Source organism: Wyeomyia smithii, chromosome 2 (assembly GCF_029784165.1).
Source record: "Wyeomyia smithii strain HCP4-BCI-WySm-NY-G18 chromosome 2, ASM2978416v1, whole genome shotgun sequence".
NCBI classification, from domain to species: Eukaryota; Metazoa; Arthropoda; class Insecta; order Diptera; family Culicidae; genus Wyeomyia; species Wyeomyia smithii.
In genome coordinates this window covers 280,629,522-280,653,970 of record NC_073695.1, presented here as the reverse complement: position 1 = coordinate 280,653,970, position 24,449 = coordinate 280,629,522, and the positions used below count along the sequence as shown (strand labels likewise).

At 39.4% G+C, this 24,449-nt stretch overlaps 1 protein-coding gene across 10 annotated transcripts in view; it reads right to left on the bottom strand.

The window, feature by feature from the left end:
• LOC129721721 (fasciclin-3-like) overlaps positions 1 to 18,936 on the bottom strand; it is a 67,891-nt gene extending 48,955 nt beyond the window's left edge. For 3 of the 10 annotated variants that reach the window (XM_055674617.1, XM_055674616.1, XM_055674624.1), the window contains exons 1-2: positions 18,879 to 18,936; positions 17,755 to 17,865 (exon numbers count right to left, since the gene is read on the bottom strand). In XM_055674617.1, coding sequence (XP_055530592.1) covers positions 17,755 to 17,865; positions 18,879 to 18,921 — 154 coding nt within the window. In that variant the 5' untranslated portion in view covers positions 18,922 to 18,936. Of the gene's footprint in view, positions 1 to 14,874; positions 15,736 to 17,754; positions 17,866 to 18,148; positions 18,468 to 18,538; positions 18,741 to 18,878 lie in introns of those variants that run through there. The other 7 variants (XM_055674622.1, XM_055674621.1, XM_055674623.1 and 4 more) reach the window with 7 other exon arrangements.
• Between the last annotated feature and the right edge of the window lie 5,513 nt (positions 18,937 to 24,449).

Sequence of the window (24,449 nt, the reverse complement as noted above, 5' to 3'; positions counted from 1 at the left end):
CACAAGGGGTTGAATTGTTGTGTTGAACGCTATTGTTTTCACTCATTTCATTTAAACTATTTGTCTTCTCGTATATTAGTGGTGTTAGTTTACTTTCGGTTGCTTCTGTTTTCGAGTTACGAGTTTGTTTTACTGCACTTTTTTTCCTTGTGCAGAATGGGTTGTCGGTTAAAAGTATTAGCAGCAAAGCTTTTCGTTAGACGTGGTGGAGATGGATTCGGGGTCCAAAAACGTCGTTTAAGGGTGGCTTCTCGTATGGAGATCTTCTCAGTTACTCTCAGTTTTTGGATCTTACATTCATCTTCGTAAATTGGGCATTTCTTCGAAAGAGCATGGTGTTCTTGACGACAGTTCACACATACTACTGATGTTGAACAGCTTCCTTCGTGGTAGAGATTCGCGTAATTAACACAGATCCGATTTCTTCTGCAACGTTCTTTACTGTGGCCAAATTGAAGGCAGCTTAACATCTCAAGGGAGACGGAACGTACTGTTCCACTCTGCAGTTGTAGAAACCGATGTTTATAGTTGTTGACAATGATGTACAATTTTGTGATTCTCTAGTTGTCATTATCGCTTCATTGTTAAACAGTTAAAATTTCATAAAACTTTCAAGGTCGAATTTTCACGAACAATGTATCAATCACATGCGAGCATGCCTGGCACAAACTCATGAGTAGTCACCAACTGCCTGCTGTGATATCCTGTATAGCAGTGGCAAAAAAAATTGACAGAATGTCCCCGTCCCAATTGGTCAATTAATGTTTGCTACTTTCAGTGCGTCTTGAACTGTCCTACAGATCAGACGTTTTTGTGGTTGCTTGTGGACTGGTCTTTGACTGCCTATAGCTTCAAAGTTTGTGTTTTGTCAGTGTGTCTTTTAAAGACTACCTGAAAGTTATTTCCCATCAGTCTTTCTCAAGACTACCAACTTTTGAATTTAACATTTGTTTTTAACTTTTTTCGTATCACCTGAAATGGCTGGACGGAAAAAGAAACCTCGCATCGCTGCGGGGAGGAAAAGAGAGGCATCTCTTTCTGACACTTCGAGTGTCTGTAGTGACAATCCTTTTGATATTTTGCTTTAGCATGAAGCTGGTGAAATGGAAGTTACCAATAATGAAACTATACAAAATATAAAATCTTTAAAAAAGGAGAAAGTTCCACCTATTGTGGTAACTATTTCTTCTGAATTTAATATATTCAAAAAGGAACTTTCAACGTTTGTTTCTGACGTTAAAGTTACCTATCAAATTGGCCGTAGAGGTGAATGTCGCTTATTAGCCGACTCAGTAAAGGGTCGTGATCGTCTTGTTCAGTATTTAACTGACAAGATGTACAATTTTTTTACATATGACACCAAGAACGCCAAGCCGTTCAAGGTTGTCTTGAAAGGTCTCACCAACGATCAAACCGTTGATGAGATCAAACTTACTTTAACAAATAACTTGGCATAGCCCCTACCCAAGTAATTCTAATGAAACAAAAATCACGAGGCGAAAACAGTCAGAGAACTGGAATTTCCCTTGTTAATTATTTAATTCATTTTAACCGCAATGAGGTTAACAACTTAAAATTTTTTGAAAAAGCACATGCTTTGTATAATGTGCGTGTAAAGTGGGAAATTTATAGGAAGTATGGCGGAGGTGAAAAGCATATCACCCAATGCCGTACTTGCCAACGTTATGGCCATGGTTCCAAATTCTGTAACATGGACCAAAAATGTCTTAATTGTGGAGACTCTTCTCACAAAAAGGACACATGTCCTGTGAAAGAGAGTAAAAATTTTCGCTGTGCGAATTGTAACGGCAACCATATGTCAAATTTTTATCAATGCCCAGTCCGTTTAGCAATTGGTAAACAAAATTCAATTTCTCAATTAAAACCAACTTCAAAACAAAATTCTCCAAGCGTACCAGTGACGCATACCTACTCCTTCGCATACCCGTTTAACTTATGCACAGGTTACAGGTAGTTCGAACATTATACCGCCTAGTGTTGGTAGTTCGAAAATGACCGTTAATATGGGTAAGCAAAACACGCTAGAAAATAATTGTACACCTATTTTTTTTTTTTGTAAGATTTGGACCACTGCGACCATTATTTTGATCTTTTGTGGTATACCTCTTCTTTAGTCTAGGTACTCGTGGCAGACATATCACTATTGATGGAAGTGATCGTCGTTGTCCTATCGCACCCTTTCTCCCAATTAGGCACTGTATTTCGTATGAAATGTATAACCTCATTAGGATTCGCAGACCAGACCTCAAAAGGCTCCAAAGTTCCTTTTCCAAAGGCTCTTATTCTGCGCTGTATTAGTGCACTGCAGTGGCAGAGCAAATGTTCTGCGGTTTCACATTCCCGCAGAGACGACAAATTTCGTCATCTGACTGACCAATTTGTTTCAGGTGATGCTTACTTGGACAGTGTCCTATAAACAGTCCGGTAATTGTCCTTAGTCCCTTTTTATTTAAACTAAGCAATTACTGGCTTTTCTTGACGCTTGGTTTTATAAAGCGTTTAGACTGGCGTAGCCCTACTGAGCATCTCCAGTTCTCTTGTATTGTCCTATGTTCCCAGGTTTTCAATTCTGCTTTCAAGGCGCTTGATGACACCCCACAGAACGGTTCTGGGCCAATGAAATCGGTACATGACCCCTGTCTAGCTCGTATCGGCTTTTTCATTGCCTTCCACTCCGTAGTGACCAGGAACTCAGTATAAACATACTTGGTTCCTTTCTGCCAGTTGTTTCAGTGAAAGGATGCACTCCCATACTAGCTTAGAGGTACATGTGAAGGCTTTTAGTGCTTTAAGTGCTGCTTGGCTATCAGAAAAAATGCATATGTTAGCATGCCTATATTTCCTAGCCAAACAGACTTGTGCACATTCATAAATTGCAAATATTTCGGCCTGGAACACTGTAGGCCAACGGCCCATTGGTATCGAGATACTTATCCCAGGACCATTTATACCTGCTCCGGTTGAATCATTCATTTTTGAGCCATCTGTGTAAAAGACGACAGAGCCTTGTCGGATGTTTGGGCCACCTTGTTCCCAAACTTCCCGTTCGGTCTCTATGATTTTGAAAGGTATTTCGAAGTTTGCTTCTGTATTCATCCAATCTTCGATACCTGGTTAATGTTTGCTCAGCTGAAAATGTTTGAGGATTGCCAGCTGGCCTGTCTGATCTCCATCAGGTACTTTTTTAAGGCGTGTTAGTCTCAATGCACTTTTTCCGCCTCTAGTTGTATTACCTGGTGGAGTGGTAATAGATGCAGAATTGCATCTAAGGCTTTCGACGGAGCACTTTTCATTACTCCTGTAATTGCATTACAAATTAGCCTTTGCAACTTGCCAGTACACCTATTACTCCAGCTAATATTGCTGCCGAAAATATTTTTTCTAATGTCAACTGCCTGGGGCCTATTACGGCAGGTAAACTTTCTTTTTTGCAACAGGCAATGTTCGATCTTATGAACGCCATGTTGCAGGCAAAATCAATGTTTGAAGCCATTCAAATAGGCACAAATTTTACTATTAAAATTGTTTCTAATTTAAAATTTAGCAATGATTTTAAATAAAACAATTAAAATATTAAATTGGAATGCTCGCTCATTGAAGGCCAATGAGAATGAGCTTTTTAATTTTTTAACAGTAAATAATGTGCATATTGCAATTATTACTGAAACATTTTTGAAACCTAACATAAAATTAAAATATGATCCCAATTACGTGGTTCATAGATATGATAGGATTCAGGGTTCCGGCGGTGGAATTGCAATTTTTATTCATCGCCGAATCAAACATCTCCATCTTGAACTCCCATCTTGAGACGAAAGTTATTGAAACTTTGGGAATTGAAGTTCAAACTGAACTCGGGATTTTATTTATTGCCGCAGCATATTTACCATTTCAATGCACACGCGAGCTCAAAACTTATTTTAAAGGTGATTTACAAAAACTCACCAGAAATCGTTCGAAATTTTTCATAATCGGCGATTTTAACGCTAAACATCGTTCATGGAATAATTCTCAAAGTAATTCCAATGGCAAAATTTTATTCAATGATTGTTCTTCAGGATACTATTCTATTTTGTCTCCGAATAGTCCTACATGCTTTTCTTCTGTAAGAAACCCTTCAACAATTGATTTGGTGCTAACAGATCAAAGTCATGTATGTAGTGATTTGATCACACATGCTGACTTTGATTCTGACCATCTTCCAATAACTTTTTCTTTATCACATGAATCAGTTTTAAACCCTATGAGCTCTGTTTTTAATTATAACAAGGCTAATTGGGAAAGATACAAAACTCATATTGAGAGAAATTTCAATAATGAGCTTGATTTGCAAAACGAAGTGAATATTGATTCCGCTTTGGAAGCATTAAAATGTGCAATTGTTGATGCCAGGAATTATTCTGTTCCAAAGGCTCAAGTGAAATTTGATTCATCAATAATTGACGAAAATCTTAAACTTCTAATTCGTTTGAAAAATGTCCGCAAACGTCAATATCAACGTTCTCGTGACCCTGTTTTTAAAACTATTTATAAAGATTTACAGAAAGAGATTAAACATAGATTTACTCTTCTGAGAAATCAAAATTTTGAGACTAAAGTTGAAAAATTGAAACCATATTCAAAACCATTTTGGAAGCTGTCGAAGATTCTTAAGAAACCTTCAAAGCCTATTCCAGTTTTAAAAGATGGTGAACGTTTTCTTGTATCCAATGAACAAAAGGCTCAAAGACTTGCTCAGCAGTTTGAGAATGTTAATAACTCAAATTTGAATTTTGTGAGTCCAATTGAAAATGAAGTCACACGTCAATTGGATTTAATTTCTTCCCAGAATTTTTTACCTGCAGAAATAATTGAAACTAACTTGAATGAGATTGAATCAATTATTAAAAATTTCAAAAATATGAAAGCACCTGGTGACGATGGAATCTTTAATATACTAATCAAACATCTCCCTGAGAGCACAATGGAATTTTTAGTGAAAATTTTCAATTGCTGCTTCAAAATTGCATATTTTCCCAAATTATGGAAAAATGCAAAAATTACTCCCATTTTAAAACCGGATAAGAACCCAGCTGAAGTTTCAAGTTATCGACCAATCAGTTTGCTTTCTTCAATAAGTAAACTGTTTGAGAGAATTATTTTTAACAGAATGATGTCACACATCAACGAAAATTCAATTTTTGCAAATGAACAGTTTGGATTTCGCCATGGGCATTCCACAACTCATCAATTGCTCAGAGTTACTAATATGATACGAGCTAACAAATCTGAAGGTTATTCCACTGGAGCTGCTCTTTTAGACATAGAAAAAGCATTCGACAGTGTTTGGCATAAAGGTTTGATTGCGAAATTGCAAACTTTTAATTTTCCAATTTTCCTAATCAAAATTTTAAATAATTATCTTACTGATCGAACTCTGCAGGTTGTCTATCAGAATTCAAAATCTGATAGATTTCCTGTCAGAGCAGGTGTACCTCAAGGTTCAGTCTTGGGTCCAGTCCTGTACAACATATTCACTTCAGATCTTCCTGATTTGCCTCCAGGATGCACAAAGACATTGTTCTGCGATGACACAAGCATTTCCGTAAAAGGAAAAAGTCTTCGTGTCATATGCAGTCGATTGCAGAAAAGTTTAGATATTTTTTCTTCCTACTTGCAAAAGTGGAAAATCTCTCCCAATGCTTCTAAAACTCAAATGATAATTTTTCCGCATAAGCCTAGGGCTTCTTTCCTCAAGCCAAACAATAATCACGTTGTCAAGATGAATGGGGTTATTTTAAGTTGTTCCGACAAGGTTAAGTACTTGGGACTAATTTATGATAAAAAACTTATTTTCAAAGAGCACATTGAGAGTATACAAGCCAAGTGCATCAAATATACGAGATGTTTATATCCTCTCATTAACAGGAATTCTAAACTTTGTTTAAAGAACAAACTTTTGATTTACAAACAAATTTTTAGACCAGCAAAGCTTTATGCTGTACCGATCTGGTCAAGTTGCTGTTCAACAAGGAAGAAAACGCTCCAAAGGATTCAGAATAAAATTCTGAAAATGATTTTGAAGCGTCCTCCTTGGTTTGGTACACTCGAATTACATAGACTTACTGGTGTTGAACCATTAGAAGCTATGTCAAATAAAATTATTAACAATTTTCGACAAAAATCGTTGCAATCCTCAATTGCTACGATAAGCTCTCTTTATAGCCAATAAGTTAGCAATTAAGTTAGTTGTAAGTTTACTTCCCCTTTTCTGACAAGTAGGTTTAAATCCCTACGAATGATAAGTCCTAATTGCGAAAGCAAACAAATCCTAACAATTAAAATTACAATTTTTCTAACAGTGTTGAGAAGTCACCATTTGTGATTGGACACACATACTCATTATTTACTAATATTTATCATAAATACTTAAGCTACTCACAAATCCCCCCTTAAAAAAAAAATGTTTGCTACTTAGCTTCTATGAGCCTAGACTATTTTGATGTCTTGAAGGTGAAGCTTTTTCGGAAAGTTCGTAACCACCTTCACTATTAGACAGTTTTACGTTCTGCTGTTAGAATGTTATTAAAAATCTTTGAACAGGTGAATGAATGAATTCAATATGACAATCCTTGTTGCATCCCGATGTGACGGTATAAAGGAAAACCAAATTCATTTCATCTTGATATAAGAGTTCCCACATTTGTATTTATATTTTTCAATTAATTTTCTTTTACATTACAATCTTCAACATAATATTACTTTACAAAACATTACTTCCAATTCCTATCTTTCACAAGACAAATACAAATAGATATAAGTTTAATTCCTACTTAATCGTACTCAATTTAGATTTTTTCCTCTAAAATAGAGTGCTTTCCTCTATATTTTTTTTCCTCTAAAATAGAGTGCTGCAAATTAATAAGGGGCCATCCACATACCACGTGGACAGCTTTCGGGGGGAGGGGTTGGCTAATGTCCACGGTCCATACAATTTTTTTAGAATTTATATGGGCAGTTGTCCACGGAGGGGGAGGGGGGGTCAAAATCGTTAAAAATCTGTCCACGTTGTATGTGGATGGCCCCTAATCAAAATACAGACCCCGCCCAATTTCGGCAACACGTCAGAATTCCTGTTGCCAAAATCGAACAATGCCAAAAATGAACGGTTCTCTTTTCATGACTTATTTTTACTTTCATGACTTATCGCATACCTTAGTAGCATAAATCCACCATAGAGTACGCAACCGCCACAATCACAGTTTTTAAAATTTTTTTAAAATTTAAACACCGAAATAGTAAAAAACTTTAAACCTAAGCTAAAAATGACACATTTAAAATAATAATTTTCCAAATTTAGCCAATCCACCAATGTCACTATCGAACGATACAGAACACACAGTTATACGTTTTCAAAAACCGTAGGACGCGAAACAAAGCTAGAACTTGTAAGTAGGCAATGTATGTACAAATGAAAATTGTTAAAATAGTTGACTTATTTAAATACAGTTTCCCCGAGGAAGATACCAACCGGTGTCGAAACGTAGGACAAAATTGAATAGCTGTTTTCAAATAACAAGACCACTGAGCCGAAGAAAAAAAAACCCCGATATCAATACACGGTCGACTCCAAATACATATGTTATTAGTATTAGTATTACTGCCTTTTTTTATTTTGATCCATTGTAGTTTGGAAAATTGTTTTTAAAATTTATTAGCAACTACTTGACACCCCCCCACATTCGAATATTTATCGTTTGTGTGCGGAAGAGCGTAACGCTCCCGCAAAATGGACGACATGCAGGTGCAACTATTCCTGGATGAGGAAACAAATGTGGAAGAGATTGAGATCTCCCCCATCAATTCCCCTCTACCATCCCCGCTACCTAGCCCCGTACCAAGGGTACCGGCAACACGGGTGAAAGCTTACCCAGATGCTTCGAAAGGTCCGTTCGTAGTTCACTTCAGGCCCATAAAGAAGCCTCTAAATATTATTCAAATCGGCAAGGACCTGGCAAAACAGTTTTCGGACGTAACCGAAATTACAAAGGTTAGACCGAACAAACTGCGAGTTGTTGTGAGTAGCTTGAAGCAAGCAAACGCAATTGCTAGCTACGAGCTCTTCACGAGAGAGTACCGCGTGTACATCCCTGCCAAGGACGTGGAGATCGACGGTGTGGTTACCAAAGGAAGCCTCACGGTCGATGACATTTTGCGTCACGGGGTTGGCTGCTTCAAGAACCCCCTGATTCAAGATGTAAAGATACTGGATGTCAAGCAATTGCATTCAGTATCCATCGAAATTCTTCCCTTCGGATTCCTTCCGTGTAACATTCGCCGGATCCGCACTGCCGGACTACATCTCTTTGGACAGGGTTCGTCTGCCTGTACGCCTGTTCGTACCGCGGGTCATGCATTGCCAAAACTGCAAGCAGTTAGGTCATACAGCCACCTACTGCTGCAACAAGGCACGCTGCAGCAAGTGCGGAGGCAATCATGCTGAGACCGCTTGCAGAGAGAATACTGAAAAGTGTCTTTACTGCGAGGGAACTCGGCATGACCTTTCGGCGTGTCCCGCGTACAAACAGCGCGAGGAAAAAATCAAGCGTTCCCTCAAGGAACGATCAAAGCGCTCTTTCGCAGAAATGCTGAAGAGTGCTGAGCCACCCTCGACAGGAAACATCTTTTCCTTTTTGCCAACCGATGAGGGTACTTCTGACGATCCCGTCGAAGGGTGTTCTTATGCCATGCCAGAAGGATCTAGGAAGAGGAGAATGATCAACTCTCCTAATCTTTCTCGCAAAGGTCGCAAGATGACGGAACGACCAATAAGCCAACACAAAAAGGAAGCGGTGAAAAAAAACCGAAGCAAGTACCTCCCGGTTTTAATTTTAAATCAAACCAGGAGTACCCACCGCTTCCTGGGGCACCAAAAACCCCTCGTGCACCCATTTCTCGATCAGAAGATAAAAAAGAAACAGGGTTCATAAAATTTTCTGATTTTGTGGACTGGATATTTAAAACATTCAACATACCAGATCCCCTACAAAATATTCTTCTTGCCCTTCTTCCTACAGTGAAAACCTTTTTGAAGCAACTAGCAGCAACTTGGCCACTCATTTCAGCTATCATATCTTTCGATGACTAATACGGCGAAAGAGGTTAGGAATTTTATCACTGTATTACAGTGGAATTGCAGAAGTATCATCCCCAAATTCGATCTATTTTCTCATTTAATAAATACATACAATTGTGACGCATTTGCGCTCTGTGAAACCTCTCTCAATTCAAACGATCAACTCAATTTCCACGATTTTAACATTATTCGTCGAGATCGAGACTCACACGGTGGAGGGGTACTTTTAGGGATTAAAAAGTGCTATTCCTTCTTCCGAATCGACCTCCCCTCTATCTCGAATATTGAAATCGTTGCCGTTCAAACGAATATGAATGGAAAAGACCTATGCCTTGTTTCGTTATATATCCCTCCATCCGCGCGGATTGAACAGAGGCATCTCACTGATATAGCAGAGTTGCTTCCCGCGCCTTTTTTGATATTGGGAGATTTTAATTCTCACTGTTAGATATGGGGGTCGCTGTACGACGACAACCGATCTTCTTTAATCTGTAACTTAATCGACGACTTCAATATGACACTTTTGAATACTGGGGAAGCGACATGTGTACCTAATCCTCCAGCACGCGAAAGCGTGCTTGACCTATCCCTTTGCTCGACATCGCTAGCGTTAGATTGCCTGGGAACCTAATCAATGATCCCCACGGTAGTGATCACCTACCAATCGTTATCTCTAATGCTAATGGGTCAACTCCAACGGATCCAATCAATATTGCGTATGACCTCACACGTAACATTGATTGGAAGTCCTATGAGACCATAATATCGCAAAGAATCGAGTCCCACGTGGAACTTCCTCCGGAGGAAGAATACGCGTTCCTTTCTGGCTTGATCATCGACGCCGCGACTCAAGCTCAGACGAAACCGATACCCGGGGTAACGATTAGACGGCGCCCTCCCTCCAAGTGGTGGGACAAAGAGTGCTCAGACCTGTACGCGCGGAGGTCCTCGGTGTATTTGGCCTTCCGAGAACAAGGCACTATCGATTTGCTCCGAAAGTACGATGTACTGGATAGACAAATGAAGAGCTCGATAAAAGCAAAAAAAAACGCGGATACTGGCGGCGGTTTGTGAACGCGTTGTCGAGGGAAACAGCGATGAGCACTCTTTGGTATACCGCCAGGCGCATGCGGAATCGTCACGTTTCGAATGAGTCCGAGGAGTATTCAGATCGCTGGATACTCGATTCCACCAAAAAGGTCCGTCCGGACTCTGTCCCCGAACAGAAGACCTTTTGCGACGCGTTTTTAGTAGCTACGGAAGAGCCTCCATTTTCGATGTTGGAATTTTCAATGGCTCTCCTCTCGTGCAACAATAAAGCTCCAGGGTTGGATAGAATTAAATTCAACTTGTTGAAGAATCTACCCGACTCTGCAAAAAGACGCTTGTTGAACTTGTTCAACAAGTTCCTTGAGCTAAACATTGTTCCGCACGACTGGGGGGAGGTAAAAGTCATTGCTATTCAAAAACCCTGAAAACCCGCCTCTGATCACAATTCTTATAGGTCGATTGCAATGCTCTCTTGCCTCCGGAAATTAATGGAGAAAATGATTCTCTTACGGTTAGACAAATGGGTCGAAACAAATGGTTTACTTTCAGATACTCAATTTGGCTTTCGCCGGGGCAAAGGAGCGAACGATTGCCTAGCGTTGCTTTCTACCGAAATTCAACTCGCCTTTGCTCGAAAAGAGCAAATGGCTTCTGCATTCTTGGACATTAAGGGGGCTTTTGACTCTGTCTCTGTTGAAGTTTTAACCGAGAAACTTCATTCGCAATTTTTTGCTCAATTTGTTGTCAGAAAAGCATATGTATTTCTCACATGGTGATTCGACAACTTCCCGAATTAGTTACATGGGTCTTCCCCAGGGCTCATGTTTAAGCCCTCTCTTATATAATTTTTACGTCAATGACATCGATAAATGTCTTGCAAATTCATGCACGCTACGGCAACTTGCAGACGATAGCGTTGTATCCATTACTGGAAGCGAGGCTAACGATCTGCAAATACCATTGCAAGATACCTTAGACAATTTGTCTGAATGGGCTCTTAAGCTGGGTATCGAATTCTCTCCGGAGAAAACTGAGCTGGTCGTTTTTTCTAGGAAGCATAATCCAGCTCAGCTGCAGCTCCTACTAACGGGTAAAACAATCACTCAGGTTTTAGTCGCTAAATATCTCGGGGTCTGGTTCGACTCTAAATGCACCTGGGCTTGCCATATTAGGTATCTGACACGAAAATGCCAACAGAAGATTATTTTCTTCGTACGATTACCGGAACCTGGTGGGGAGCCCACCCAGGAGACCTTCTAAGGCTTTACCAAACAACGATATTGTCTGTAATTGAGTACGGGCGTTTCTGCTTCCGCTCCGCAGCAAACACACATTAGATCAAAAGTGGAACGAATACAATATCGTTGTTTGCGTATTGCCTTAGGTTGCATGCAGTCGACCCATACGATGGGTCTTGAAGTGCTAGCGGGTATTCTTCCGTTGAAACATCGTTTTTGGAATCTCTCTTACCGGTTGATAATTCGATGCACAGTTATGAACCCATTAGTAATTGAAAATTTCGAGAGGTTGGTCGACCTTCAATCTCAATCCAGATTTATGACTTTATATTTTGACTATATGGCTCAAGATATTAATCCTTCTTCATACGATTCCTCCAATGTCGCACTTTAAGATACTTCTAATAATGCTATATTATTCGACACCACCATGAAACAAGACATTTCTGGTGTCCCGGATCAATTGCGACCCCAAGAGATCCCTAAAAATTTTTCCAATAAGTTTAAACATGTTAGTTATGATAAAAAGTTTTACACTGACGGATCTAATCTAGATGAGTCCACTGGCTTCGGTGTTTTCCACGAAAATTTTACCGCCTCCTACAAACTCGATGCTCCTTCTTCCGTGTACGTCGCAGAACTTGCTGCCATTCAGTACTCTCTTGGGATCATCGAAACCCTGCCCATAGACCACTACTACATCTTCACAGACAGTCTCAGTTCCATTGAGGCTCTGCGATCGATGAAGACTGTGAAGCACACCCCGTATTTCCTGGGGAAAATACGGCGGTTTTTAAGTGCTTCAACAGATAAAAATTACCGGGTTACCTTAGCGTGGGTCTCTTCTCATTGTTCCATTCCGGGCAATGAAAAGGCTGACGCTTTAGCTAAGGTGGGTGCTATTGATGGTGATATTTATGTAAGACCAATTGCTTATGATGAATTTTATAGCATTTTGCGTCAGAGAACACTCAACAGTTGGCAATCATCATGGAACTCAGATGAACTGGGACGGTGGCTACATTCCATTTTTCCTAAGGTATCGACGAAAGCATGGTTCAAGGGGTTGGATGTAGGTCGGGACTTCATTCGCGTGATGTCCAATCACTATACGTTAAACACGCATCTCTTTCGTATAGGGCTTGTAGACAGTAATCACTGCGTTTGTGGCGATGGCTACCATGACATCGAGCATGTTGTTTGGTCGTGTACCGAATACTGTGGTGTTAGGTTTGAGCTTATAGATTCTCTTCGGGCCCGAGGAAAACAACCGAACGTACCCGTTAGAGACATTCTGGGAAGCGGTGATCTCCAGTACATGACACAGCTATACGGGTTTATAAAAAATGCTGGCATTAAAATTTGATTTCTTTTATCTATTTGCTAGAATAGAATTTCTGTGACAAACTGAAAGAGAACGATACACCCGGCTGGAGACACTAAAACGAAGACTCGGCATCTCTATGTTTACGCAGACACCTAAGACCAAAACTGCTCAAATAGAACATCACTGGTTAGCCACGTACAAATGAATACATTCTGTAATATAAAATAGTTAAAAACAAAATTGTAACACCCCTCCTCTCACCTTAAATCCCCACTAGCTCTTAGTCGGCCGCGAGAATAAAAAAAAGGCCTCCCTCTTTTCCCTGCTAATTTAGAATTTAAAAAAAAATGTACCTGGCTCATTTAAACATAAATTGTATCGTGCCGTGTCAATTAAACTATTACATTCTAATTCTAATTGTATTCGTTAAGAAATAAATCTGTGAAAAGATAGTAGGTCACATCATGTGACATTATCGTTATTTAAAACCATCATGAAATATGCAATTGGAACCAGGTTGCAGAACACTGGTCACTGAGCAATCCCTATTGTTGAACACCGAGAATGGAACATGTGAATAACGAAGTGTTGCTCAATTCTTTTAAATTTCATTAGTGTCATAAAAAATCCTGCAACCGTGAAAAGTTTTAAAACAAGAATTTCATAAAAGGTGCTATCTGGAATGCTAGAATGTAGTCTTTAGTTTGTTTGACACCTATGCATCCCTACAAAGACCTCGGGTAGGAGTTTTTGATAGTAGGATGTGTTTTTGATCAGAGTTTACTTTGATAAGTGATATGACAATGATTTTATTGGATTTTTATCAGTATAAGTATGATAATGTACATATATAATCTATTGAAATTAAAAATGATTCATGAATTTCCTTACTTTCGGAACAATGTAAGGTCAATTCTTGGAAAAACATTGATGTATTTGACTCTTATTTGTTTCTTGTTAAATATCTTCTCGAAAATAATACTTGGTTTGAATAAACGTCAGTATTACATTTAATTATACAGTTGATAGCAACAAGAACTGTAGACATGTTAACACATATGTAGTAGGTAACTTGTCCGCCAAGCTACCTTTCCCCGTGTCGGTGATAAGCACAATAGAAACGGTAACTCCGTCGACGACGACGACGAAAATTAAGCCAAATGAAAACACACATCATCACAATGTTTATTCTGAAACATAATCTAAGTATGAAAAACCGCTGTTAGCTCAACTTACGATGTGTCTGTGTTTGAAGCAGCCATCGCTGATAGTTAAGTTTGTTAACCATTGGAAAGCACTAATATTACTTGTGTTCAATTACTGGTAGGTAAAATAAAATTTTAATAATTTTAGTAAAAGTTCCGGCTTGCCTATCGGTTTGGAAAATTTACTGTTACACTGGGACTTTATACACTGTTTATTAAAGTTGATAAGTTTCACTTAAAGAAATTGGACACTGAAGTTGACTTAAGACATCATTTCCGATTGTATTATGCATACAATCGAACATTCGAATTGATTTGAACGAAAATAGGAATGCTGATTTTCGATGCTTCCATACGAATGTTAAACGTACAAAAACAAAAATAAAGTCTAATAAATTTTTCGCGTTTCTCTGCAATTTAGCAACAGTGTCTCTACAATTTAGCATTTTATATATACAAGTAAATTACTTTCAACACGAACTTTCAATTATGATAATCCTGGTAGTGTTTGCAAGGTATTTCTCGAAATTTTTGAATATTTTTAACAGTATAATTTCATTTTTATATTCTTTTATATATTCTGAATAATAACAGAGTACCTTTTTCCCACTTTTTCATATAAAATGTTCAAACTGAATAAGAGCAATCTAGGCACTTAGATTGAAAACGGTCTATTCATTGTTGAGAAGAGTGAGTAAGATTGGAGAGCGTTACATATACACACCCATTAAAAAAACGCGTAATATGCCATTTGGGCCAGTGGGCTAATTCAGAATTTCGGTTTTTCAAAATCTCTTTTTCAATAATCATCACAACATCGATTGAGAGCCATGCTGGTATGTATATACAACTGGTGATAGCTTAGAAAATTTATAATATGTATTACGATAAAGAAAGATATGCCATAACTATAATTACCTGAAAAAGTTGAGCACACCACGAAGTATGCAAAGAAAGTGTGTTGCTTATCTACCATTTTGTTTAATGTTTTATCGTTATATTAATTCGGGTTAACTTCAACTCACTTATAGTGTGATGGGAAAGAATAACTAGACAATTTTTTGAGCTTTCCCTCTTCTTCGGACTCACAAGCAAACAATTAATGGTACATTAATGGTACATATATATTCACCACCTAACCGGCATAAGGTTGTCACAGGTTTATTTTTTTATAAACTTTTCAATAATTGGCACGGCGTCGTTATTCTGCTTTGTTATTCTTACTTTCGCTACATTCTGTTTCGAAACTTTTTTCGCGTCGTACGGAAAACATTTTCAACACAAGTTGTATACTGTGGAGTGGTTCACACTGGAGAGATGGTGCCAATATGTGGCACCTGTTAAGTTGCACTGTTTTTGCTCCTGTCAATACGAATTTGACCCCACAGTCAATTTATCCAACCAGCCACTGTTCTATTACGCGCTCGAACGTATACTACGTATACGCGATTAGTTTATGCTCAAATAAAAACACTGCCTCGCACTAGAAAGGTAACTCTAGAATACAGCGACAACACTTTGGGAACGCAGGAACACACAACAACCATGGAACGAAATGATTATTCGAAGCGCACCGATTATTATGACGAGCTGACTGCACACCATGTGCAACGCCTAGTGAACTGACTGCCACAATGCGCAATATGTTGCACACCTCGGTGTCATGCAACAGAATGTCCAAGACTCGAAAAACTCTTGTAGTGGTTTTATGGCGCTATGAACTCTTAGATGTCCTAATCCGGCACTCTTTTATCACTTTATTGCAATTTAAACATAATGCTTAACAACAAATAAGATAGATGAGGAAAAAAAAACAACAAATAAGAGATTAACGCCAATACGTGGACAAAAAAAAAACATAAAAAACCACTAGAGCACTCGTTGATTTGCAAAGTTTTAAAGATCTTGACTGATCTGGATTTGACCACACGTTTATTCAGCAAGCCTCTTTTCACTCGCGCGTTCGAATTCATACTAGCGTATGCGTGCCTAAAACGACTACTTGCTGCTCAAACTAAGTTACACCCTCACGCTGGAAAGGTAACTCACACAATACGAACTGGTACTGGTATTTGGAAAGCAAAAATACACAACACACTATGGAACGAAATGATTAATCGTAGCGCTGTTTATTTTGAAGAGTTGTCCGTTCACCACGTGCAACACTAAGTATACTAGCTGTCACAGTGTGCAATATGTTGCTTATCTCTATGCCTACCTAATATCTGTAAAATCTTTCTAGCGATTACGACATATCAGGTAAATCAGGTGTCCTAGTACGGTACCAATAATATTCAATCGCCATATAGTTCGTAACTTCTACGACTAATACACGTGGAATTTGTAAAAATGTTCACTGTGAGCAGTACAGGTAGGTCTGTTTACTTGAACCTTTGAAGAGTGCAACTGTCGCAACCAAACCCATTAACCAAAACGGATAAATTACTTAATAGCACGTTCTATGAGCCACCATTTCTACAGTGGTCAGTTCGTCACTACAGGTTGTCAAACTCTCGGAGAAATGCTAATTTTCTACCTTCTATAAACTTCATTCGCGTCTCCTCTGTATGCATGATCCCATTCTGCTGGTTTTACTCACAGTAATGTTTCACCTCACATACAGCCTTATCGGGTTGAATCATAAAGGTGTAGTTCAGTGTCTTTGAAAACGTTTCACCGATCATACAAACTTATTTCTGGTGTTCGAGATGTTTCACAAAGAGAAACTAACACAAATGACTTCGCGCCCACCTGCCTTTTTATTATTAGCGGCTTTTCATTATTCTCTTTTTACTATATCTGACCACTCTGTGTCGTTTTGTAGATTTTTTCCAGGGGAGTGACAACATGCTATCTCTTCCTATGTTGAATGAGTGAAAAGTTTTCCCGACTAAAGTGATAAGTATATAAATTTTCTGCTGGGCATCTGCCTCAGGGCTAGGGATCATTCAAATAATACATAACGCTCTAGGGGGTGGGGGGGTATTCAGCGGAGCGTTATATTGCATGTGGCAAACATGTAAAATTGCGTTACATGGGGGTGGGTGGGTATTGAAAATTGCCAAATTCCGCGTTATGTAATATTTGAATGGTTCCCTATATTTTAAATATAGCCCCGATATGTTTGCCTACTGTCAAACGTGTAGAGTTAAAAAGGACTGCCATCCCCTTGATTTTTTCATTTTGCTTTGGTAGCCAGGCACCAACACTATCAGAGATCAGACAGAAGTGAAGTGAGAAGTTTCATGCAAGATAGTTTATGTTTTCACTGTGGTCATCTAAAAAATATTGGTACACACTTTCCATTCAGTAGAGTTTAGGCCATTACATAAAAAAATACTTCTTTGAATAACTAATATCAATAAAATATGTCGTCCGAGATGTAAAACATTTTCTCAAGGATGATCTTTTTTTTAGTTATGCCACTCAGAGCATACAAAACTCATTTTTTTTGGGAATGTTGCTTGAGAATCTTGAACTGACATCATATTTTTAAACAATTTTCCGATCATTGTTCACTTGTAGAATTTTTTTATTATTTACATTCAAGTTGCTTTTCTACTAGAGGATAGAACATAATTTCGTTCATGAATTGATACACGAATTCAATAATTATTGACAATCAAGTACGAATGAATTTTTGTTGTATAACAAGAGGGCGTGTACTAGAGACCATACTCTCACTGCCATCACTGTAATGCGTTTCTGTCGGTTTTGGCCTTCAACACGCACGTAAGATTTAAGAAACAAGCTTCATTATTATTAGTATTACAAGAAAAATATCGTAACGATAATTACCTGAAAGGGTTAAGCATACCACGAAGTATGTCAAAAAAGTTCGTTGCTTGTCTACCATCTTGTTCAACTTTGTTTCGTTACGCTTATTTCGGGTGAATACCAGTTCGTTTTCTACGTATCGGAAGAAATACTTGGGTAAAAGTTTTGACTCTATTTTTTTTTGTTTTTCACTAAAAAACAGCTATGAACACATTAAGTGCTAATAAATTTTCTCCTGCGTAACAATAGAGTAATTAAATTGTAACAGTCTCACAATTTTCTCGTCTGAACAATAACTAGCGTTCTATCACGGTTCTGTTTCGTAAGGCTAGCAATGGCAACTATAAAGTTGATAAGTTTGAGAGCTCTCTTATCTAAAGTTAAAAAAATCTGTTTCGAGTTACGCGCAACATACTTTGCTATGATTCACATCAAATTAGTTTTTTGATTCAGATTAAATAGGATATAACAAAAGATCGGATCTGATGTATTCTGATTCTGAAAAAATTGCTAAAACCACTATAACAACTTGGTGCTTTGTAATGTTTCCAGCTCCTGCAGATCTCGATTCGTCCGCACTGTCGATTTAATCACCCAGTCACTTTTCTCTTACGCGCTCAAATGTATACTAGCGTATGCGTACTAAAACCGACTACTCGATGCCCGAACTAAGCCACAGGCAAACACACACAACACAATGACTACCATACAACGAAATAATTGATCTGTACGCGCGGTTACCTTGAAGAACTGACCACTCACTACGTGCAACACTCAATCAACTAGCTAACACAGTGCTGCATACCTGGGTGTGAAGCAAAAACAACAGCGTAACTCGCTGTCAAATGAACTTATACTCGAACGGTAAATAATCACTTTAATTACTCTTAACTCGACTGATATCAACGTGCTTCATTAATATATTCACTGTTGCTTCTCACAGATTTTGAAACTACTGAAACCAAAATCAATAACGGGCTATTGCTCAATGGCACGTATGATGAGTATGACCCACCTCTTTCAAGCACAACACAAATTATAGTACAGGTAGCACAAAATTGGTCAACGATAGCTAGTTCTTTAGGTTGTCGCACACCCTCAGAGCACAGTTTCATGGCATGCGTCGGAGAATGATAAATGTATACCTTCATAAACACTATTCGTGCCATTCCCGTATACACGAGCCATTATGCTGGTTGTACTCGTAATGATGTTTCACCTCACATACATGCAAACTTACACTTCAGGTTGGATTATAGAGGTACAATTCAGAGGCTTTCAATGCGTTGTACTGATCATGCAAACTAGTTTCTGGTGTCCGAGACGCTTCACAAAGAGCAGTACAACCAATACAAATAACACCGCGCCCACCTGCCTTCGTCATTATTAGCGGTTTTATTACTCTATCTTATTGCTATACCATGCCGCTCTATGTTGATTTGTATATTTTACTCTGCTAGTCAGGTACACACACTACGAAAGATCAGATAAAAGTGAATTGAGAAATTTTCATGTGTAGTTAAATTATGTTTTCTTGTTGATTCATGGTAGTCTCAAAAATATTGGTACGCACTTGTACTTAAACCGAATACTCCATACCCGAACTAAGCCACAGACAAACGCTAGAAAGGTAACTTACACAGTACAATAACAACCACACAACGAAATGTTTGATTAAGTTTGATATTAAAATAAGTTTTTTTCTAAATAATAAATAGTATTGATAAGTCGTTCTGACATTTAATAAGGAACATTTATAGTGAATTTTTTAATTCCACTGGGTCAGTGCCATCCTACCCAGGAATTAAAAAACGATATTGCGATTTACGATGCAAGTAAAAAAGAGATGCCAGATAGTTGTTTACAAACTGAACCCTTCGTTGATTTACTTAAACTGACAAAAATCACGGTGCTCTTTGGAAGTGCTACCAGTTCAATACTAGGCTAAAATCAAGCGGATGAAGACAGATTTTGACAGCAGTTAGGTTGCAACTGGGATTGGCATTGGGAATGAACAACTTTTTCTTTTTTTTCTTTCTTCACCTATCGTTTATTTGACACGGCACAAATACAATTTAATGTTTAACGGCGCCAATAATATCTGATGACTTAAAATCTTTAAGCAAATTTTTTATCCTCGCTGCCGACTACGAGCTGAAATTAAGTCTATCTTAAAACTAGCATATATTTTTCAATTAATGTTTTGTAGTTGAATGGTCGTCTGATGATCGTCGAATGGCCATGAATATGCAGCATGTATGGATTTGTTCTGCTAAGCCACGATGTTATGAGCTGGGACAGGGGCTTGTAATCCTCGGGTCCTGGAAGTATTGTGCGGGGTTCAGTTGCTGGTTATGGTTCGTTGTTGTTGTTCGCTGTTGTTCAAGCCAAGATATCACGAAAGGCCTCGGGTTCTCAGGTCCTGGCGGATTCGTGTGGGGTTCAGCTGCCGATTCCAAAATCGAGGTCTATGACGTGTTCTTGCCGTTTTGTTGAATGTGGATGGAAAGGAATGTGACTAGACTGGGGCGTGGATGGATTTCAGGAAAATGTATATAAGGGACATGTAGGGTAGGTCACGACTCGCCAAGACATCACGAACAGGAACAGCTGGTCCTCTACCCTCGGCCCGGAGGGAAGTTATTAATTTAGACCTGGCGTCACGGTGTACAGGGCATGACCAAACAACGTGCTCTATGTCGTGATAACCTTCACCACAGGCACAGATACCACTTTCCCCGAGCCCAATACGACGGAGATGCGTATCAAATCAATAGTGATTGGACATAGGCCGCGACATCACGCAAATGAAATCTCGACCTACATCCAACCCCTTGAACCACGGGCTCGTCGATACCTTGGGGATAATGGAATGTAACCACCTTCCCAGTTCCCCTCTAGTCCAAGAATTTTGCCAACTGATGATCGTACTCTGACGTACAAATGCGAAAAACTCAATAAAAGCAATTGGTCTTTCATAAATTACACCGTTTGTTGCGCCCACCTTAGCCAAAGAGTCCGCTTTCTCATTACCCGGTATCGAGCAGTGAGAAGGGACCCACGCTAAGGTAATCTTATACGATTTTTCGGATAAAGCACTCAGATGTTCCCGTATTTTCCCCAGGAAATACGGAGAGTGCCTAACATCTTTCATCGATCGGAGAGCCTCAATGGAACTGAGACTGTCCGTAAAGATGAAATAATGGTCCGTGGGCATTTTTTCGATAATCCCTAGGGTGTACTGAATTGCAGCTAATTCTGCGACGTAAACAGAAGCAGGATTATCGAGCTTATGGGAGACGGTTAAATTGTTATTGAAGATACCGAAGCCAGTGGACCCATCGAGAAGTGATCCGTCAGTGAAGAACATATTGTCGCAGTTGATATTTCGATATTTATTAGAAAAAATTTTGGGGATCTGCTGCACGCGTAAATGATCCGGGATTCCACGAGTTTTTTTTATCATGGATGTATCGAAAAACACAGTAGAATCGGAAGTATTTGATAAGTTGACACGATTTGGAATATTCGAAGAAGAGTTAATATTTTGGGACATGTGATTGAAATACAATGTCATAAAACGGGTTTGAGAATTAAGTTCGATTAACCGTTCAAAATTTTCAATCACAGGACGGTTCAAAACCTCACATTTGATTAGAATACGAGTAGACAGGCTCCAGAAACGGTTTTTCAATGGTAGTACTCCAGCTAAGACCTCCAAACTCATCGTATGGGTCGATTTCACGCAACCCAAGGCGATACGCAAACATGCGACATGCGACAACTTCGATGCCTGGAATCGGGGGAAAATGCATCACATTTGTTTTTATTTATCAGAACTTTAAATGAATCCATTTTTTGTAAAATACTTCTACAATTCCACTGTAAGACAGAGATAGAATCCTTCATATACGCAGTTGAATTAGGCATCGAAGGATACAATTGCTGCAAGGAGGGGCACCAGTCAACTGCTTCAAAAATGTTCTAACTGTTTGGAGAAATGCTGTGAGAAAAATTTTAATTGGATCGGGTATATTGAAAGTTTTAAAAAATCCAGTCCACAATGTCAGAAAAATTGACCAGTCCAGCATTTGATTTATCAACTGGATGTGCAAAAGGAACAACTGGGGTTTTAGATGTTCCAGGAAGTGCAGGGAACTCCTTCTGAGACTTTAAATTTGCGAGCCCAGAAGGAGTTTGCTTCGGCTTTTCCGCAGCACTTTTAGATTTGTTCGTATTATTTATTCCATCTTGAGAAACCTTAGGGCCTTTCCTGGGAAGCTTAGGAAAGGAAATATTTTTCCTCTTTCTAGATTCTCCAGGATTGGCGTAGGACGTTTCTGCTGGTGGATCGTCAGAGTCCGTTTCATCCGAAGACAGTAGATCAAAGGGGTTCGATGTTATGGTAGAAGTGGTCACGGTCTTCTAAAGAATTTCAGCGTAAGAACGCTTTGAGCGCTCCTTAAGAGACCGTTTAATTTTATCTCTGCGTTGTATGTACCCGGGCATGTGGAAAGCTCATGCAGATTTTCCCCGCAGCGACTACACTTTTCAGCGTTTACGCTGCAAGAATCTTCCGCATGAGTCTCCCCACACTTGCCACACCGTGTCTTATTGCAGCAGTAGGCAGCTGTATGACCTAACTGCTTGCAATTGGTGCAATTCATAACACGGGGCCTTTTGATATTTCAGTCACGGCCTTGTATCGTGACGTCAGATCCTTCGCGATTTGCAACGTGTTAAGCGATTTACCTCCTGGTTTGGGCCTCATGTAAAGGACCAGTGGACCCGTTGATCCGTCTGGGTAAAGCCTGGGACGGGGATTGATTGAAGCAGGGACAGACGGAGACTGAACAGGAAGGACAGGGTCGGGTGGGTTCGGAGACGGGGGATCGGGGGCTAAGGGATCCACATCCATTGCGCTCAAACTAGCGCAACAGTACAGTGGCAAAGAAACACGTACCTCTTCTTCTTTGTTGTCTTCAATAGAACAATCACCGAGTCTTTCGGTGCTGGAACGGGCAGCTGCGCAGCGACACCACTTAAGCACAATAGCAGGATGACCTTCACTGCGGATTATCAGATTATCTTCACACCGCACTTCGCACTCTTTGAAACGCGACCGGGTAAGCAATGCCTTTTTCGATTTTTTCTACACAATATCGGTTTTATAGCGAGACAACCACTTAATGCGTCCGTTATTGCCGAGCGTTCGGGATGGAATGAATGAATAACTTCGCTATAAGTTGTTTAGTTAATTGTTCAATCATGAAAATCAATAAAATGTTCGATGAAAATCTTCCCAATAAATACCCTCTTTGAATTGCGTTGCAAGAGTGTGTTATAAAGATGATCCATTTCGATAATTTCATATTAGTGATCCAAACCGTTTAACTGAGAAAGTCTAAGCTAAGAAACAAAGGGTAAAATCGAATTTCCTAAATTAGTCAATCGCAGTTATCAAAACTTGAAATGAATCCATTTTTTGTAAAATACTTCTACAATTCCACTGTAAGACAGAGATAGAATCCTTCATATACGCAGTTGAATTAGGCATCGAAGGATACAATTGCTGCAAGGAGGGGCCATTGGGCAGTCAACTGCTCCAAAAATGTTCTAACTGTTGGGAGAAATGCTGTGAGAAAAATTTTAATTGGATCGGGTATATTGAAAGTTTTAAAAAATCCAGTCCACAATGTCAGAAAAATTGACCAGTCCAGCATTTGATTTATCAACTGGATGTGCAAAAGGAACAACTGGGGTTTTAGATGTTCTAGGAAGTGCTGGGAACTCCTTCTGAGACTTTAAATTTGCGAGCCCAGAAGGAGTTTGCTTCGGCTTTTCCGCAGCACTTTTAGATTTGTTCGTATTATTTATTCCATCTTGAGAAACCTTAGGGCCTTTCCTGGGAAGCTTAGGAAAGGAAATATTTTTCCTCTTTCTAGATTCTCCAGGATTGGCGTAGGACGTTTCTGCTGGTGGATCGTCAGAGTCCGTTTCATCCGAAGACAGCAGATCAAAGGGGTTCGATGTTATGGTAGAAGTGGTCACGGTCTTCTAAAGAATTTCAGCGTAAGAACGCTTTGAGCGCTCCCTAAGAGACCGTTTAATTTTATCTCTGCGTTGTATGTACACCGGGCATGTGGAAAGCTCATGCAGATTTTCCCCGCAGCGAATACACTTTTCAGCGTTTACGCTGCAAGATTCTTCCGCATGAGTCTCCCCACACTTGCCACACCGTGCATTATTGCAGCAGTAGGCAGCTGTATGACCTAACTGCTTGCAATTGGTGCAATTCATAACACGGGGCCTTTTGATATTTCAGTCACGGCCTTGTATCGTGACGTCAGATCCTTCGCGATTTGCAACGTGTTAAGCGATTTACCTCCTGGTTTGGGCCTCATGTAAAGGACCAGTGGACCCGTTGATCCGTCTGGGTAAAGCCTGGGACGAGGATTGATTGAAGCAGGGACAGACGGAGACTGAACAGGAAGGACAGGGTCGGGTGGGTTCGGAGACGGGGGATCGGTAACAGTACAGTGGCAAAAAAACACGTACCTCTTCTTCTTTGTTGTCTTCAATAGAACGGGCAGCTGCGCAGCGACACCACTTAAGCACAATAGCAGGATGACCTCCACTGCGGATTATCAGATTATCTTCACACCGCACTTCGCACTCTTTGAAACGCGACCGGGTAAGCAATGCCTTTTTCGATT